At 49.7% G+C, this 17,845-nt stretch overlaps 1 protein-coding gene across 1 annotated transcript; it reads right to left on the reverse strand.

Annotated features, from left to right (window-relative positions):
• Positions 1 to 758: 758 nt before the first annotated feature.
• Positions 759 to 14,351, reverse strand: Psmd3 (proteasome 26S subunit, non-ATPase 3). Its single transcript, XM_034506416.2, has 12 exons — positions 13,989 to 14,351; positions 11,266 to 11,456; positions 10,877 to 11,014; positions 9,103 to 9,239; positions 6,842 to 7,032; positions 6,436 to 6,539; positions 3,155 to 3,269; positions 2,955 to 3,074; positions 2,734 to 2,837; positions 2,341 to 2,496; positions 1,325 to 1,375; positions 759 to 1,216 (listed from the first exon to the last, which is right to left on the reverse strand). Exons 1-12 carry the CDS (start codon positions 14,194 to 14,196, stop codon positions 1,139 to 1,141), a joined length of 1,593 nt encoding a protein of 530 aa, XP_034362307.1. The 5' UTR covers positions 14,197 to 14,351; the 3' UTR covers positions 759 to 1,138.
• Positions 14,352 to 17,845: the final 3,494 nt, after the last annotated feature.

The raw sequence follows: 17,845 nt of genomic DNA on the forward strand, positions 1-17,845 counted from the left end.
AAGGTGGAAGGGTGGGAAGCAAGGGACAGTGCCAGCTGTCTCAGGTGATGGAAAACTCAGCAGGGACAGGGGACAACGCCGTGATCCAGGATGCAGGCCTAACTGCACTGATGGAAGGGGGCACAGTCATTAGTGCTGGGATTGGCTGAGAAGCTGGGGAGCCCTGTCCTCTACCCCCATTCTTTGTCTTCAGTCATCTCCCACAACACAGGGCCATTGGGTAAACACCGTTCCCACCCTGCCAGGCTTCGCTCTCTTGTTCACAGGACCTGAGGTCAGCTGCTCGTTCTTGACTTTTCTGAGGCAGGGTCTCATGTAGCCCAGTTTGCTCACTCCTGATGACATGCTGGTTAACAGGCTTGTGCCATCAAGCCTGGGTTGTGTTTGCTAGGAATCAGACTGAGATTCTGAGCATGCTCGGCACACTCCGTCAACTGACTTCCGTTCTGTTTGCCCCTTCGAGCCTCTGCGAAGTTCAGACTCCTGACTAGAAGAGCCAGGAGGCCAGAGTCTAGTCCTTTACTTGCTAACAGGAGCACAGAAGCCTAGGGCACTTATTAATCTACCGAATGGGTGAGAGCCCCAAGCCCAGGCCTCCTGACCTCAGTTTGCCTCGCCTTGGCTCCCTCCCCTGCAGATATGCTAGATCCTGATCACACTTGGGGCTAAGACGCCAAGAAAAATAAAGCCCCCTGGCCTGTCAACAGTGCAGTCAATCAAGCAAGTGCTATGTAGTAACTGATACCGTGCACAAGGAGTTTTGGAGAACTTTTTATTGTTTAAAAATCATAATTGAAGCTTCAAAAACATAGAACCCAAATGTGTCCCAACTCCAGGCCCTAGTCCACACCCTAATCCATGGTTCTGTCCGTCCCCTCTGGCCGCCTACACCACCATGAGGCAGGACCCTGCCTCCAGGAGGCTGCCACCCGTTCTCCTGCCCTCAGTGTATTGTCACCAGCTACAGAGAGGCATGGTAGCAAGAAGGGGACGGTTGGCTCCCAGCATCCCTGACCCCTGCACATATGCAGTCTGTGAGCTGTGTGTGGGAAACAGAACAGTTTCCCGGGCAGGGGACCCCTGAGGGAAAAGACAAAAAGCCAGTCTCCACTCAGCCCACCCCTACCCAGGCCCTGGCTCAAGGAAAGCTGTCATCATCATCCTCCGCCATCTCCTTGGCAAACTCCAAGTCCTGCTGCTCCCGCTCACGCCGTTCCTGCGAGGAGTAGAGGGGCTGAGGGCTTCAGCCAAGGAAGGGGCTGCCCGCCCTCCAGGTCCTTCCCTGCTTCCCTTTTGAACAGGTCCACCCTTGACTCCTGCTCACCTCTGCAGACTCCAGGTCCTTGTTGTAGGATTTAGGAGGAAAGCGCATGGCCTGAAACAGATGGAAAAAGAGAATCAGGAATCACTGGGCCTTTGTATGCCCCAGACACCAGGGTCTGAACATGATGGGCCACACTTTCCCTCCTGTCTAAGTAGGAAGTGATCATCCATCCACCCATCTGCCTGCTGTCCATCCATCCATCCATCCATCCATCCATCCATCCATCCATCCATCCATCCATCCACCCGTTCATCCACCCACCCACCCACCCATCATATCCTTTGATCCATCCACATAAAGGCAGGGTCTCTTTACATAGCCCTGGCTGTCCTGGAACTCACTATGGAGAATGAACTGTCCCTGAACTCACTAAGATTTATCTGCCTCTATCCTGAATTCAGAGTTTGAAGACGTGCACCATTACCACACTAGTTTAGAAGTAGATTCTTACACTACCACATGTTAAAGGTAAGGACAGAAAGGGCTGGATCTTGAAGAGCCTCACATGTCTGCAGTGTGCTTTGCCAGATCTTAAGGAAGGCAGCAACACCCTGGCTTCTGGGGTAAGGAAGACGACCAGGAGGGAATAGCACCAAATTCAGTGTTTAGGCAGAGAAGAATGTTTTATATAGGCGAGCCTGGCCAAGTGCTCCACAGTGTGAAGTGACTTCAGTCTCAGCAATTCCTGACACAGGCCAGCCAGGCAGCAATCCACATGTCTCACAGGCAGAGACAGAGACTCGGAGGAGGAGGCAGAGCAAACTTGGAACCCTGCTTGCTCCTTCCTGGTGACATCCCTGACATGCTGCAGGGGAAGGCACTACAGTCCTGCTGGCTGGAGCTACGGAGCCTTGGCTGAGGCCATGGTCCCTGTGGCCCTGCTGTACATCAGCGGTTTGTAGACATGGGCTGGGAACTGGGTACTAATAAACTAATGAAGCCAGGTTTCCCTGAGGACTCCGAGGGAGGGAGGGTTGCAATGCCGATGAGCCTGGCAGTAGCCAAGGGCGTCTCACCTTGACAGACATGTTGTGGATGTCCAGGCAGAAGGAGATGCGCTGGTGGAAAGCCAGCTGGGGCTCCCGGGTGGAGTAGATATCAATCATCTCTTTGGATTGGACGTATCCCTTCTCGTGATTGATGCTGGCTTCAATCACGCCGTCCCGGATGGCCTGTGGGCTCCCAAAGGGAGGGAAGGTCACCTCCTGTCAGACTTGTGCTGGTCAGGTCCTCTGTCCTAAGCCTCATGCCCAGATTCACTCTCCTTTCTGGCAAGCTCCTGGCTTTGCTACAGTACTGGCATCTCCTGAGGATACTGGGTTACTGCTGAACCTCCGGCAAATCCCCCCACTCCTGCCCCCCGTAACAGGCAGGAAGGTCACATCCTTGGACAATGTGGCCAATCCCACCTTGGCGACAATGAACTCTGCATCTTCTGGGCTATCCAGCTGCAGCTTCTGGGCGATGTCCGCCAGGGAGATACGGGAATAAGACAGGCTGATCATGCGCACACCTGGGAGGGGGAACAGTGATGGTCTCAAGGACATGGACAGGTCACCATCCATCAACCCACGAGGCTGCCTGTCTCAGAAAGAAAGCATCTGCATCCTGTTCAGACCCAAATCCATACCTGTCTTAATCACATTGTGTCGCAGTCGGATAATTAGGGTGTAGGTCCCATCTGTTTGAAACTTCTCCCCAAACTGATCCAGGACTTGGTTGAACTTGGCAAGATTTCCTGTCCTAACAGCTGTGTGGGGACAGGGTGGCTTAGTTGATGTAAATGGACACACGCATCAGGCCAAGGGCAGGACTCTAGGTCAGCCTTACCTTGGGTGAGAAGGAAGTAGGGCATGAGCGAGCGCTTTAGGGAGGGCTGACGGAACTGCAGGCGGTCTGGGATCTCCCCCAGCAGCAGCTCCACCACAATCAGAAGCTTGTGCACCTACACAGGGTATGACATGGAGCACAGTGGGCACGGGGCACATACGTGGGTAAGGGAAGAACGGTGACTGGGCTCTGATCAGATGGACTGAGCGTGAGGGAGGCGGACGGCGATGCAGTCAGCAGGCAGACAAACTACACGTAAACTAAACACATTTAAAAGGGAGAGAAGGGCGCAGCACCGGCTCGGCAGTTAATGTCTGCTGCTCTTGCAGGACAAGAGATTGGTCCCCAGAACCCACATGGTAGCTCATGACTGCCTGTGTCTCCAGCTCAAGCAAGTCTGATCCCCAATTTAGTCTCTGTAGGAACCCATGAACCCAAGGCACACACCGACAGACAGCTCCTCCCATACACATTTAAATAAAAGTAGATCTTGAAGAAGAAAAAGGGCTGGGTGGTAGTGGCACACACCCTTAAGCCTAGCACTCGGAGAGCACAGACAGGTGGATCTCTGAGTCTGAGGCCAGTCTGGTCTACACTACATGTGAGCTCTTGGACAGAGAGACCCCCCCCCCCCCCCCGCAACACCCACAAAAGTAAGAGTGTAAGGGCAGTGGAGGCTGGAGTGGCATATTGGTGTGTGTTAGGGTGCTGGTGATTTTACGGAGAACCTTTAGATTCTCCCCAGGGGCTCCAGAAGAGAGCCCAGCCCAGCCCAGCCCAGCCCTACTTAGATGTTAGTCTAGTGAGACTCCTGGTAGGCTTTGGACCTCAGAAGTGGAAAGGGAACAAATTTATATTTGCCTTTTCAAAAAAGCCAGAGTTTTCTTATATAGGCTGGTTATATAGCCCAGGTTAGCCCTGTGCTTGTTACAGAATTAGAAACAATCCTCTACTCCAGTTTCCCACATGCTGGAATATGACACGCACCATGAAGCCTGGTTCAACATAGGTGCTTCTGCATTCTTTATATTTTTATTAATTCTTTGAAAATTTCATAAAGTATATTTTGATCACATTTATCCCCCACTCCCTCCTCCTAATCCTCCCAGATCTGCTTCCGAAATGTATGTCTCTTAAGGTTTATGGTGGCCCGGCAGCTGCATTAATTAAGGGATGCTAATGGCCTTTATCTGTCCCTAAAGAAAACCAGTCAGTTCCCAACCTACCAGCAGCACTGACGCCTCAGAAACAGCTCAACTGCAGACACCGACTGGGCACGGGGCACCCAGCTCTAATCCTAGCACTTGGGAGGCAGAGGCTAGCTTGGTCTATACAGTTAGCTCCAGGCTAGGCAGGGATAAACAGTGAGACTCTGTCTTGAAGGGGGTGGGGAGGAGGGAGAGAGACAGACATACAAACACATACAGACACGCCACACATTTCTTTATAAACAGTTCAAACTTGCACTACTCTTGCCCGTGCTTCCTGAGTGTCTAGGTATACAGCTATGTCCCCCATGCCCAGCTATCAGTGTATTTTAATAAGCTTTGAGGGGGCGGGGAGGGACAGGACACACCACACAGGCCTCTCCTTAAACACACATCCCCTTCCATCGTCCCAGGCTTCCCCATCACTGAACACTGCTCCACCCTGCCTCAGATGCTACTGTAAGGAAAGATGTCCCCTATGTCTTATCTGAGATGGCGGATTTCCCCGATGGTGACTCGGCAGCATGTGACACACTGTCCTTGTCTGTATCTGTAGTGCTTTCTGTTGTTAGACAGGACCCTACCCTATGTAGTCCAGGCTGGCCATGTCTGTATCTGTAGTGCTTTCTGTTGTTGGACAGGACCCTACCCTATGTAGTCCAGGCTGGCCATGTCTGTATCTGTAGTGCTTTCTGTTGTTAGACAGGACCCTACCCTATGTAGTCCAGGCTGGCCATGTCTGTATCTGTAGTGCTTTCTGTTGTTAGACAGGGCCCTACCCTATGTAGTCCAGGCTGGCCATGTCTGTATCTGTAGTGCTTTCTGTTGTTAGACAGGACCCTACCCTATGTAGTCCAGGCTGGCCATGTCTGTATCTGTAGTGCTTTCTGTTGTTAGACAGGACCCTACCCTATGTAGTCCAGGCTGGCCATGTCTGTATCTGTAGTGCTTTCTGTTGTTAGACAGGACCCTACCCTATGTAGTCCAGGCTGGCCATGTCTGTATCTATTGTGCTTTCTGTTGTTAGACAGGGACTATGTAGTCCAGGCTAGCCTCTGCCTGCTTACATTCCTATGTCAGTCTCCCAACTGCATGTATTACTATGTGCCACCACTCCTGTCTCTTAGTGATTTTTAGAATAAACTTTAGTTATATTGTTTAGTTATGCTGACTTACATTGTAAACAACCTATCAGGCTGTTCCTGTGTCCCATGTATCTGGAAATTCCTTTGTGTGAAAATGCAACTAATATTCCAAAAACCAGTTCAAATGTAAGATATCTTATTCTTTAACACCAAGTTGGCCCCCTCTGAAGTTCTGAACAGAAATCCCACACTCTCCAGCCCTCTGACCCATCACCCTGACAATGGAGCAACGGAGGCCGGTACCAAGCTGAGGCAGGCACATAGGTGAGAGCTGAAGAACTGGGTCCCAAGCTGTGCTCTAGCACTTTACACAGGCCCACGACGCTTCCAGGCAACTTTCTTCCCTCTCTGAAACATCCTTTCTTGTCATTCACGGTGCTGAGCACCCAAGTCAACCCAGAGACCTTCTATGTCCAAGGGCTCTGAAGTGGCCAAGGTTTATGTGCACACAAGCCACTCAGCTTTGTGAATGAGGAGACTTTCTAGATTTCCTGGCCACAGACAGACAACACTCATCCAGACAGGCACTTAAGGGAATAGGGAAACCTGGGCTTATCCACGCTTGCAACCCAGGCCCATGCCTAGGAGAACTGTTCAGAATGCCAGGATCAGAAGCGTTTCAAACTCATCTGAACACAGGCGGGCAGAGGAGCTAAGTGTCACTGACAACCGCGACACTCACAGCTGGGGCAGCCTCAGCACAGGTCAAGCTGCTCCGGCTCTAGCACAGGGAAGTAGACCTCAAGGGGTACGAATAAACACGAGGGCAGGGGCAAGCTAAGCCTGGCTCACCGTTGAGGGCAGGGGCAAGCTAAGCCTGGCTCACCGTTGAGGGCAGGGGCAAGCTAAGCCTGGCTCACCGTTGAGGGCAGGGGCAAGCTAACCCTGGCTCACCGTTGAGGGCAGGGGCAAGCTAACCCTGGCTCACCGTTTGTTTGAAGCCAACAGCTGTGTGCTGGGGAGCCTTTCGAAGGGCATTGGTCATCGTTCTCCGGGCTTCAGAGTACTCCAGCTGGATAGCCTTGATTCGCCCTGGGGGTACAGGAGAGGAGAGAGGGTCAAGAGCATGGTGTACTCCACCAGGACCATCGCTACCCCTCTCTGTGCAAACACCTTGGCTTTGGAATACTGCCGTTTCCTGCTTGCCTGATGATCTGCAGACTTTCCCACGTGCAGGCCTAGACCGTGATCATCAGCCCAGCAGTGACCTGGTCCCTCAAGTGCCTATCTGGGAGGAGTGCCGTGGGAGCAAATACACCAACCCTGAAAAGTCTGCACCAAGGAGCCTGAGCCTGAGGCATCTCCTGCTTCTGTGAGTGGGGACCCCTGCTTACCTGTGTAATAGAGGTACCTGGCCCACTCATTGTTGTTAGCCTGTTCAGGGAACACAGACTTGGACACTAGCTTCTCAGCCTGGTCATACAAGCTGTAATGTAGGTAATTCCGAAGCAGGAGGTTCAAAAGGGTAGCCTGTCCATCAGCATCATGCCGGAGGGTGGCTGTCCGGAGCCGGGCATGCAAGAAGCTTTGAGAAGGAAAGGCAAAGGGATGTCAAACTCTTAAAGTGAGGTCAGGTTTGGTGGTTCACACCTTTAATCCCAGCACTTGGAATGCAGAGGCAGGAAAGCCTCTCTGAGTTCAAGGACAGCCTCATCTACAAAGTGTTTCAGACCAGCCAGGGCGACACAGTGAGCCTGCCTCAAAAATAAATACACAAAAGTGTGGTGTTGCACACCTTTAGTCCTAGCACCCAGGAAGCAGAGGTAAATGGGCCTCCGTGAGGCTGAGGTTAGCGGTCTACTTGTCTAGTTCTAGGATGCCCAGAGTTACACAGAGACCCTGTCTCCAAAACAAACAATAAGAAGTCTTAAACACAATGCTGAGCTGTCCTACTTAACGAATATTCATTATGGCCTGGCACTGTTCTAGAGAGGACAAAACTTGTGCTTAGGCCAAGAATGTGGTTTAGGCAGGACAGGTGGCAGCAGAAGCCAGGAGGCCATCAGGGGAAGAAGGCAGGGACACAGGAGGCGGGAGCGGCAGCCTTGCTTTCCTCTGTGCTTTGGGTTTCGAGCCTGAGCAACCAAGCTGTCTCTCCAGCCCAGTTTTCCTTTTACATTATGTTTATGTGCACACACGAGAGCCACAGTGTGCACACAAGGTAAGAGGACAACCCGCAGGGTTGGTTCTCAGTCCACAGCCTAAGTCCTCAAGCCCGCAGCAGCGTCTTCACCTGCTGAACCATCCATCATCAAGAGGCCCTGGCCTTAGCTTGGATTTTTTTGGTTGTTGTTGTTTAATTACATTCAAAAAAAATGTGTGGGGCTGGAGAGATGGCTCAGTGGTTAAGAGCACTGACTGCTCTTTCAGAGGTCTTGAGTTCAATTTCCAGCAACCACATGGTGGCTCACAACCATCTGTATTGGGATCCGATGCCCTCTTCTGGTGTGTCTGAGGATGGCTATAGTATATTCGTATACATAAAATAGATAACTCTTAAAAAGCAAAACAACAAAACAAAACAAAACAAAACAAAAAGAAAAACTATAGTTAAAAGAATGTGTGTGTGCATGTACTCCATAGCACACATCTGGAGGTTGGAGGGCAACTTTTGGGTTGTAACGTGGATCTCAGAGATAGAAGTCAGGCTTGGACTTTGACCCATTCACTGGCCCAGGACTGGCAGCTTGGTCACCGCAGACAGGCTGCAGGGAAACTGGACTTAAGAAGATGGGGAGAGGGTCTGCAGAGAGGAGCGTGCACAGAGAGGAGAGCACAGGAAGTAAGTCTGGTATGCTTGAGGAAGAGGAGGAGGTGGCGTGTAGAGAAGTATAGAGAGCTGAGGCCATGAGGAAGAGGAGAAAAGGTCAGGCCAGCTCTCAGAAACTGCTGAGGACTTTACTAAAGGGTGCAGGGGTGGAGGAGGGGTACAGGGGCAGGGTTAGGGGTGGCACTAGCAGGTTTTGAACAGAAAGCCAAAGTATTCCTAGCTGTCCTTCCACCTCTAATTCATCTACAATCTTCTCTTTCTGTGGGGTGACAGAAAGAGCCAGGGGACAGCTCTCTAGAGCCCAGAGGTTAGCCCATTGTTCACCCAGAGCTGCCACTCCTGAGAGCAGGGCATGTTCCCTGTTCCCCTTGTTCCCTGCTGGGCACCTGGGGTAAACTGAACAGAAAGTCCATTAGGCCCAAGCTCAGAGAGCTGAGCGCTTAGGCACCAGGAGGGGCACGATTTGAAGGACTCAGAAGGACCAGAAGGTATGGCCTTGTTGGAGGAATTGTGTCACTGAGGTTTCTTACTGAGGTATCAGAAGCCCATGCCAGCCTGCAACCCCTCCAGCTAAGGATGCAGCTCCTAGTTATTGCTCCAGCCCGTGCACGTTGTCATAATGGATCAAACCTCTGAAACTGGAGGTAAGCCCCCAGTGAAATGTTTTCCTTCATAAGGTGCCCTGGTGATGGTGTCTCCTCAAGCAACAGAACAGTGACTAACACAGACGCTAACACCCTCCAGTTCCTCACGCTCTCCAGACCCACACCTCTGCAGAAGTGATGACCAGGACTCTGATCCCATGGAGACCCTAACTACCCATACCTGCGCACCACATCCAGCTTGTCCAGGAACTCATAGACCCGGGCGTGATAGTAGTAACACTTTGCAGCTACGAGGTCCAGGGCTCGGCGGTTCTGAGTGCTGATCTTCTGCATCAGGTCATCAGAGATTTTTTGTGCCTGGCAGGGGTCAGGAGGCAAAGAGAAACAAGTGGTAAGTCCTCCGGAAGTCACAGAGGAAATACCATGAGCATGCAATTCTGTTCCTAGGTGAATTCTGTTCCTAGGTGCCTATCCAAAAGAACTGCAAACAGCTGCACACAAAGCCTACAGACAAATGCTCAGGTCTGCATCATTTAAAATAACCAAGAGTGTAGCTGCAGGCCTGTCATCTTGTTCTTGGGAGGATAAGGAAGGAAGACCCAGAGGGAAGCTGGCTGGTCCAGAGTGAGTGAGATATGGAAGAAACAAAACTAAACAAAAAATAGTAACAATAAACAAAGTAAGACATATTCATTAGAATGTTAGCCAGTCACAAAAATGTGATCCCGCTTGCCAGATGGCAGTAAATCTCAGGATGGCTTGGGTCACAGAGTAAATCACTGAAACAAAACAGGCTAAGGGTCAGCTCAGTGCACAGCGCTTGCCCAGAACTAGCAACATGAAGTCCTAGGCTCCACCTTCAGTGAAACAACAACACAGAATGGCATGCTCACTGGTCCATGCTGTGCTGTTACCCCATGCATAATCCTTAAACTTTGTATTAAGTGCAAGGAGCAAATCTTCAAAGAGACAGAAAGCACACTGGTGGTTTCTGGGTAAATCGAGGGTGGCAAATAACTGACGGCAAGCACAGTGTTTGTGCTGGAGCAAGGACCGTGTCCTTGTAGTTAGTGTCGATGGCTGCACAACCTTCCGTGTATACAGCAAAAAGACAAACTCAATCTAGAAAACAAACACAACAGTGTGGTGAAAAAGAACAAAACAGCAGGGAGAGAGGCATAGCTCTGGCTGTCCTAGAACTTGCTCTGTAGACCAGGCTGGCCTGGATCTCAGATCCACCTGCCTCTACCAGTGCTGAGATTACTGGTATGTGCCACCACTGCCCAGCAAGCCCTGTCATTTCTGCATGTCCTGTATTTCGTCGAGCACGATGGCCTGCTTAGCGAGGTAGAGCTGCAGAGCAGAGTGGTCGCCCATAGTCCCTTACTGGATGCTTCAGGCCACAGTGAGAGGTTTGCATTTTGCTTTTCTCTTACGTGTATGAGCGTTTTGCCAGAATGATATTAAATGCACCACATGCCTGTCTGGTGTCTATGCCAGAGGAGAATATTGAATTCCCTGCTACGTGTGTACAGGGAATCAAACCTGGGTCCCCTGCAACAGCAGCCACTGCTCTTAACAGCTGAACCATCTCTCCAGCCTCACAGAGTTGGCTTTTTAAAAAATATAATTTTGAAAAATTATCACTTTTATTTGTATATGCATGTACCCTATATTAATATGCCTGTGGCAGCCTCCCAAGTTCTGAGATTAAAGGCATTTACCACCACCACCTGGCTGTCACTTCTTAAATATCTATGAAAGTTTATTTTGTGCAAATGTGAGAAATGATCTCACTATGCAGCCCGGGCCGTTCTTGAATTTGTATTCTGACCAGCCTCTGAGCAATGGGATCGCAGGTGTGCACCTCCATGCCTGGCGTGGGGAGAGACGGAAAGCAAACAGGTCCACGGTGATCCCCCTACTTCTTCACTGGAGATAATCTCCCCCGAGCCCCTGGGGCTGGCTAATCATTCCCACTGCATCCTGGGTACCTCTTTGTAGCGCTTGCTGTTCATCAGGAAGATGACCATGAGCAGCTGAAGATAGGCTTCCACCTCAGGCAGGAGGGGTGCTGATGCAGCTTTTCCTGTTCGAGGACGGAACTGTAGATCGGCTTCTGTGTCCATGGGCTGGGAGAGGACAGATCAATCAACAGAGTTTACTGGGCACTCACGTGTGTTTCCTAATATACACAGAGAATTCGCCAGATGCTGAGGATACAAAATTAAAGACAGTCCTTTTCCTGGAGTGCCAAGAGGCTAACAATGGAGTACAATAATGATTGCAATAGTTTCACAGAAGTCCTGGCTTAAGGAGGAAGCCACCACACTCAAGAGCACTGCAAATCCTATCAGACACCCTTGAAGCTAGCCCCACTCACTTCTTCTAGGAAGGGTAGCAAGAAGTCTCGAGTGGCGTTATTGGAGGTGAAGAAGCCATGCACAGCCTTGTACAGAACATAGTGGTTGAGGCGGCGTGACGTGGACGGCAGCATCCGCAGCGCCCTCAGCACAAATCGAGGCTCCTTGCCGGAAACGGCCTTCTCTAACTGTCTCACGTGCTCTTTGATGTCTGCAGAGGACCAGAGAGGAAAAACACGACTTTACTTGTAATTCCTTGGGTTTCCCCAGTTCCATGGAGTGTCTTACAAAGGGGGTGACATGTACGTTAACCCTTTTGGTGCAACAGGGCTAAGCACTATTTATGAATGCGGCATGCTGATTGTCAGACATAACCAGGAAACAAGGAAAATGCTAGGTGGGCAGGGGACAGGGCAGAGGACAGCAGAAAGGCCTAGAAAAGAAAACGGTTAAACAAAGTAGAAGAAACACATGGAGATTCACCAGAGCTCAAAACATGGAGACTTGGTGAATAGTGGAGAATCTCACACAGAGACAGACACACCGTGGCGACAGAAAAGCCTTCCGAAAAGAAACATGGAGAAACATGAGCAGATTCACTCTCACTTCACAAAGAACTTCTACAACCGGTTAAGAGAACCTGATGCCATAACTTCCAAACGAAAGTGGATGTGCACATAACCAAGGATGGCAAATCGACTAGACAGGAGGACTGAACTTCGGTAGCATTCAAAGATCTAAAAGCGGAAACATTTTAATACTAATAAATTAGCAATACTTAAAAGAATGGCAACATAAACAGTAGGGAAATAACACTTATGCTGTAAATCAGATTTTTAGGACAACATAAAAACTTTAGAATTGGGGCCTAAGGAGATGGCTTAGTGGTTAAGAGAACTAGCCGCTCTGTCCAGCCAGAGGTCCCACTCCCAGCACCCACATGGTGCCTCACACCTGTCCACAACTCTAGTTCCAGGGGATCAGATGACCTCTTCTGGCCTTGGTGAGCACTGCACACAGGTGGTGTACTCACAAGCATGCAGGTAAAATACTCACACTCACATACACACAAATTTAAATTCAGACACCTTTACCCTCTTTGACTTAGGTATACAAATTCTGGGAAGCTACATTCAAGTAGTTACAAAAGTAGATTAAAAACTTTGGAATAGTGAAGATTTATTGTTACTTAAAAGAGCAAGAAAAGAGAGAAAAATACCTTAAATGTGCAGTAATTACGAGAATGCTGAATCTTACTGCCCACTTACCAATGGGTGTGTGGGACAGCAACTGTTTCGGTTACAGTGACTATGGATGGAGGACTCACCATGTGCTAGGCACAGCTCACACACTCCAATGTTCACAATAACCCAACAAAACAGCTAATGCTAATAATTTGCCCACACAAACAGGGAAACAGGTTCTGTTTATAATCTTCATCACTATACTAAATAGTCAACAAATGCTTCTTGCATAAACTGAACCCTATGTTCATGGATGTGTTAAATGAAGAAGACAAAAAGAAAATAATATCTTTACATACTAATACCCTGATCCAAACTGTGTACTTCAGTGATTTCAATTACAGAACAGTTTGAAAATACACAGGGACACATATCAAATCTGGTTGAAACTTTCTCCCTGTTGCTTTAAAATTCTCACATGTTCCAAAATTTCTACAGTGACTACAAACCACAATAAGCTATTCACACACACAGACACACACACACAGACACACAGGCAATGCTGAGTGACATCTCTGTCACTGGAAACTTTTATTTCGGGTAAGAAGACCTTTACTGCTTTACTGTATACAGATCCTGTTGCCAACTTTAGAATGGGAGTTGATTCAGTCCATACATACATCCTCAAAAGTACCACTCTGGGCATAACTTGGCCTATCTCCATGTTTTAAAGTAGTTTCTCGTGCAGTTGAGACACACACACACACACACGGACAGAGACAGAGAGAGAACAAACTACAGATCACCCACTTCAAACATGGACAAGATATACTAAGTGGAAAAAGTAAAACAGCAACTTAAGCGGGAGAAGGGGACAATAGGAACTGAGAACGGGCCTCTGGTTTGGCTTATAGGAGTCGGAGCCACAGGTAAGCATTATAAACTAAAAGAGAAGGAAAGGGGAGTTGATTCAGAAGTAAAAGTGTGTCCGTGCTTGAACTCTTTAGGAAAGGAGGGGTAAGGACCTTAAGAGAGAGGAAAAGTGCGCCAGGACAGTGTAGATGCTTCAATTACAGAAGTCAGGAAGCAGTACAAGGTCGAAATGGCTCTCTGAGGGAGTTTGCTAAAGGAGGCTAGACCTACAGAACCTTTTAAAATAAACTCTTAAACGAAGAGGCCAGTGTAATCTGTTACCCTGGCTTCTTTAGATACAAATACAAATGCTGGTTTCTACATATCAATAACAGGCGCTAGAGTCGGTCAGATGGAGTAGATCAGTGGGAAGGACTGAAGGAAAGGCTCGATGAGACTAAGATGCAATCCCAGGTGAGGAGAGGGAGTGTGAGGAGAGCAGTCCGCAGACTGGAGAACAGGTTCGGTTATCGGCTGGGGTCGAGGGAGTCAGGTTGGTTGGGCGGGCACTTCTGACCCCAGCCCCATTGACCGAATACACCGAACCGAGGTAGGTGGAGGATACGCAGAGGTCCCAGCGAGAAGTCGCATCACCCTGGCCGCTGTCACCCGTGATCGCGGCACGACCCCGACGTAGGCTCCCATACCTTCTAAGGTGACAGTGTCCAGCTCTCGCTGGGAGTGCTCGGTCGCAGCTGCCTTGCCGTCTCCCTCCCCCGTAGAGCCGCTCCCAGCTGCTGCCTCCTCTTTCATCTCCACATCCTGGGGGGCCGGCGGCGGCGGTTCTTGTTCCCCTCCTGGTGGCGGCTTTGCCTTATCGGCGCCTCGGCGCCGCGCCGAGCCCTCCTGCTTCATGGCGCCCGGGGTCGCGGCCTAGTCCGGGGACCGAAGCAGGGGCCTCGCGTAAACCCTCACACCACAGACTAGGCACAGAGCCGGGCCTGCACACCAGCGCGGGCTCGCGTCGGGCCGCACGATGACCGAGCAGCTGCAAACTCCTTCCCGGCGCTGGGGCTTCTGGGAAATGCCAGGCATGGCGAGGAGATGGCCGAGTCCAGGGAGGGAAAAGAAATCAACAGCCGAGGTTCACGATGAAGGCGGATCTTCTAGGAAGTGGGAGGAGTCTGCAGGAATCGATGAAGGCGGATCTTCTAGGAAGTGGGAGGAGTCTGCAGGAATTTGTGGGGCTTGCGAGTGGTGATTTTTATCTTCCTCTCGAGTGCATATCTTTGGGTGTCCGCGAGAGGTCCCTTTAGACTCCAAATTGGGCTACAACAGACTCTAATACGTAAGTGGGTGGGACCTATCGGAGCGCAGATGCGGATGACATCATGAGTTGCCGGGCAGTCCAGTCTCCGCCCGTGTCTCCCCGCCCCCTACGTCAAGCTCTCCCAGTTTGCGTCCGGTCCCCAATGAAATCCGCCAGGCTCGTGCTCTCAACGCCCGCCAGATGCTTCCAGCACTAGAAAGAAAAGTTGCCTGTGGACGTGAAACTAGGCTGTTGGGCTTATGATGAACTGAGCTCAACCTTTAGGTCATTCGAACTTCCTTGTCAAATTTTTGTATAGTGCTGAATATAAGGCAAACCATCTCTGCAGCCTGGGAGTTTGGGGTAATGTATTTGTGTAGAATTAGTCAAATTTAATAATAGGAGTCCGCAGCTTGGCAGTGGTGATGCATGCTTTTAATCCCAGCACTTGGGAGGCAGACGCAGGCGGATTTCTGAGTTCGAGGCCAGCTTGGTCTACAGCGTGAGTTGGGGGTAGGGGGAGGGAATAATAATAGGAGTCCGCGTTGTATACTGTCAGGGCCAGTACATATATTGTTGAAACACCCAACAGGCCCAGTGTGTCGGTGCACATCATTTATCTCAGCACTCAGGAAGCAGAGACAGGTGAGTTTCTGTGAGTTCGAGGCTCAGCCTGGTCTGCAGAGTGAGTTCCAGGACAACCAGGGCTACACAGAGAAACACTTTCTTGAAAAAACAAGCAAGCAAGCAAATAAACAAACACCAGCTCAAGAATGTAACCTAGGGACAGGTGTGGTACACAACTTTAATCTCAGCACTAGGGAGACATATCTCTGAGTTCAAGGCCAGCTTGGTCTACATAGCAAGTTACAGGACAACCAGAGCTACATAAAAAAGACCCAGTCTCAAAAAAAAAAAAAAAATGTTGAGGGGGTAGTGAGATGGCTTAAGGGGGTAAAGGTGCTTCTGTCAAGTATGAAGACTCCAGTTTGATCCTTGGGTCCATGGTAGCAGGAGAGAACTGAGTCCCACGTGTCTTTCTCTGACCTCCATTCTCCCTCCCCCCACAAATAAATGCTTTGTTTTTTAAGATTTGTTTTATGTAAATGAGTGCTCTATCTGCATGTACACCTGCACGCCAGAAGAGAACATCAGATCCCATTACAGATGGTTGAGAGACACCATGTGGTTGCTGGGAATTGAACTCAGGGCCTCTGGAAGAGCAGTCAGCGCTCTTAACCGCTGAGCCATCTCTCCAGCCCCTTGTTTTGTTTTTTAAAACAAGTTTCTGTATTCCCCTGGATGTCTTGGAACTCACTCTGCCTCCTAAATGGTGGAAGTAACAGCATTTGCCACCACTCCTAAGTATAAATGCTTTTTTTTTTTTTTAAGAATGTAAATGCGGTGGTTTGACTATGCTTGACCCATAGAGAGTGGCACCATTAGATGTGGCCTTGTTGGAGAAAGCATGTCCCTGTCGGGGGGTGGGCTTTGAGGTCTTCTAGGGATTAAGCTCTGCCCATTGAGGAAGAGCCCCGCCTCCTGGCTGCCTTTGGATCAAGATGTGGAACTCTTGGCTTCTTCAGCCTGTAAGATGCCATGCTTCCTACCATGGTGATAATGGACTGAACCTCTGAAAATGTAAGCCAGCCCCAAATAAATGTTTGCCTTTATGAGTATTGCCTTGGTCATGGTGTCTCTTCATAGCAGTAAAACCCTAACTAAGACAGCAATATACCCTGTCAGGCATGATGCTGCACTCCAGTAATCCCAGCACCTAGGCCAAGAAAAGTGTTAGTTGGAGGTCAACCTAGGCTACACTTCGAGAGCTTGCTGCCCTCTCCAAAGCTCAACACAACTGGGCAAGCAAGATGAGTTAGTAGGTAATGGTGTTGCCACAAGCCTGAGGACATGTGACTTCCATTCCTGGAAACCAGGTGAAGGTGGAAGGAGGGAACTGAATCCATAAAGTTGTCTACTGACCTCCACAGGGGGCTATGGCATGTGACAACCACTCATTGTCACCATCACCACCGCCACCATCATCACCACCATCATCATCATCACATCACCACCACCACCACCATCATCATCTTTTCTAAATGAAAACAACAGGGAAGGTGTCACAGAGACCTTCAGAGAAAGCGCCAGTTTGCATTCTGTTCTCTAGTGCACTGTGGGGATGAAGGGTGAGGGTGCCCCTGGGGTAGAGGCTCCAGGGAGCAAATTGAGGAGGCCTTTATACACCCGTGAATGGGGAGCAGAGTGATGTCTTTTGTGGTGTACACATAAATAGAAGAAAAGTAGAAGAAGCCTTCCCGTCTTTCCCACAAGACTCTTTCAGCATCGGTTTTGAAAATACAGCGGTGCCGGGCAGTGGTGGGGCACGCCTTTAATCCCAGCACTTGGGAGGTAGAGGCAGGCAGATTTCTGAGTTCGAGGCCAGCCTGGTCTACAGAGTGAGTTCCAGGATAGTCAGGGCTATACAGAAAAACCCTGTCTTGAAAAACCAAAAAAAAAAAAAGAAAAGAAAAGAAAAAGAAAATACATCGGTCACTTTCTCAAAGCACAAAACAAAATTCCAGCATAGATATTTATGTAAACAAATCCTCTATAAACAAGACCCCAAGGGAGTGTCAGAGCTGGGTTGGCTCAGCTCCCACTGTGATAGGACTCAGAAGACAGAGGATGTGTCCTGCCTATACTCTCTTTTGTATTTATAAATACGCAGGACATCTTCCTTCCTTGTGTGTGTGTGTGTGTGTGTGTGTGTGTGTGTGTGTGTGTGTGTGTGTGTTTTGAGACAGGGTCTCACTATGTGGCCCAGGCAGGCCTGAATCTCACAGAGATTCGTTCTTTGCCTCAGAGTTCTGGGATGAAAGGGAGTTAGATCTTTATCTGCCCACCACACCTGGCTATAGCCTGCCTCCCCTTTCCTCTCCCTCCCTCCCTCCCTCCCTCTCTCTCTCACTCTCTCTTTCTCTCTCTCTTCTCTGTCTGTCTTTCTTTGGTTTTGGTTTTTAAAAATGAGGTTTCTCTGTGTAGCTTTGGTTGTTCTGGAACTTGCTCTGTAGGTCAGTCTGGCCGTGAACTCAGAGATCCGCCTGCCTCTGCCTCCCCAGGACTGGGATTAAAGGCCTTCCTGTGCCATCACTGCCTGGCTCTTTTCTTTTTTAAATTTTATTTATTTTATGTGCATGGGTGTTTTGCTTGCATGTATGTCTGTGTGAGAGTGTAGGATCCCCTGGAACTGGA

The sequence above is a fragment of the Arvicanthis niloticus genome, chromosome 6 (assembly GCF_011762505.2).
Source record: "Arvicanthis niloticus isolate mArvNil1 chromosome 6, mArvNil1.pat.X, whole genome shotgun sequence".
Classification (NCBI taxonomy): domain Eukaryota; kingdom Metazoa; phylum Chordata; class Mammalia; order Rodentia; family Muridae; genus Arvicanthis; species Arvicanthis niloticus.

Excerpts from the sequence above, each read along its gene's own strand:
- Psmd3 (XM_034506416.2), bottom strand. The coding sequence starts at position 14,196 with ATGAAGCAGGAGGGCTCGGCGCGGCGCCGAGGCGCCGATAAGGCAAAG. Across the intron at positions 6,540-6,841 it reads CAGGTACCTCTATTACACAG|GGCGAATCAAGGCTATCCAG; the intron begins GTAAGCAGGGGT and ends CTGTACCCCCAG. Across the intron at positions 2,838-2,954 it reads ACACAATGTGATTAAGACAG|GTGTGCGCATGATCAGCCTG; the intron begins GTATGGATTTGG and ends TCCCCCTCCCAG.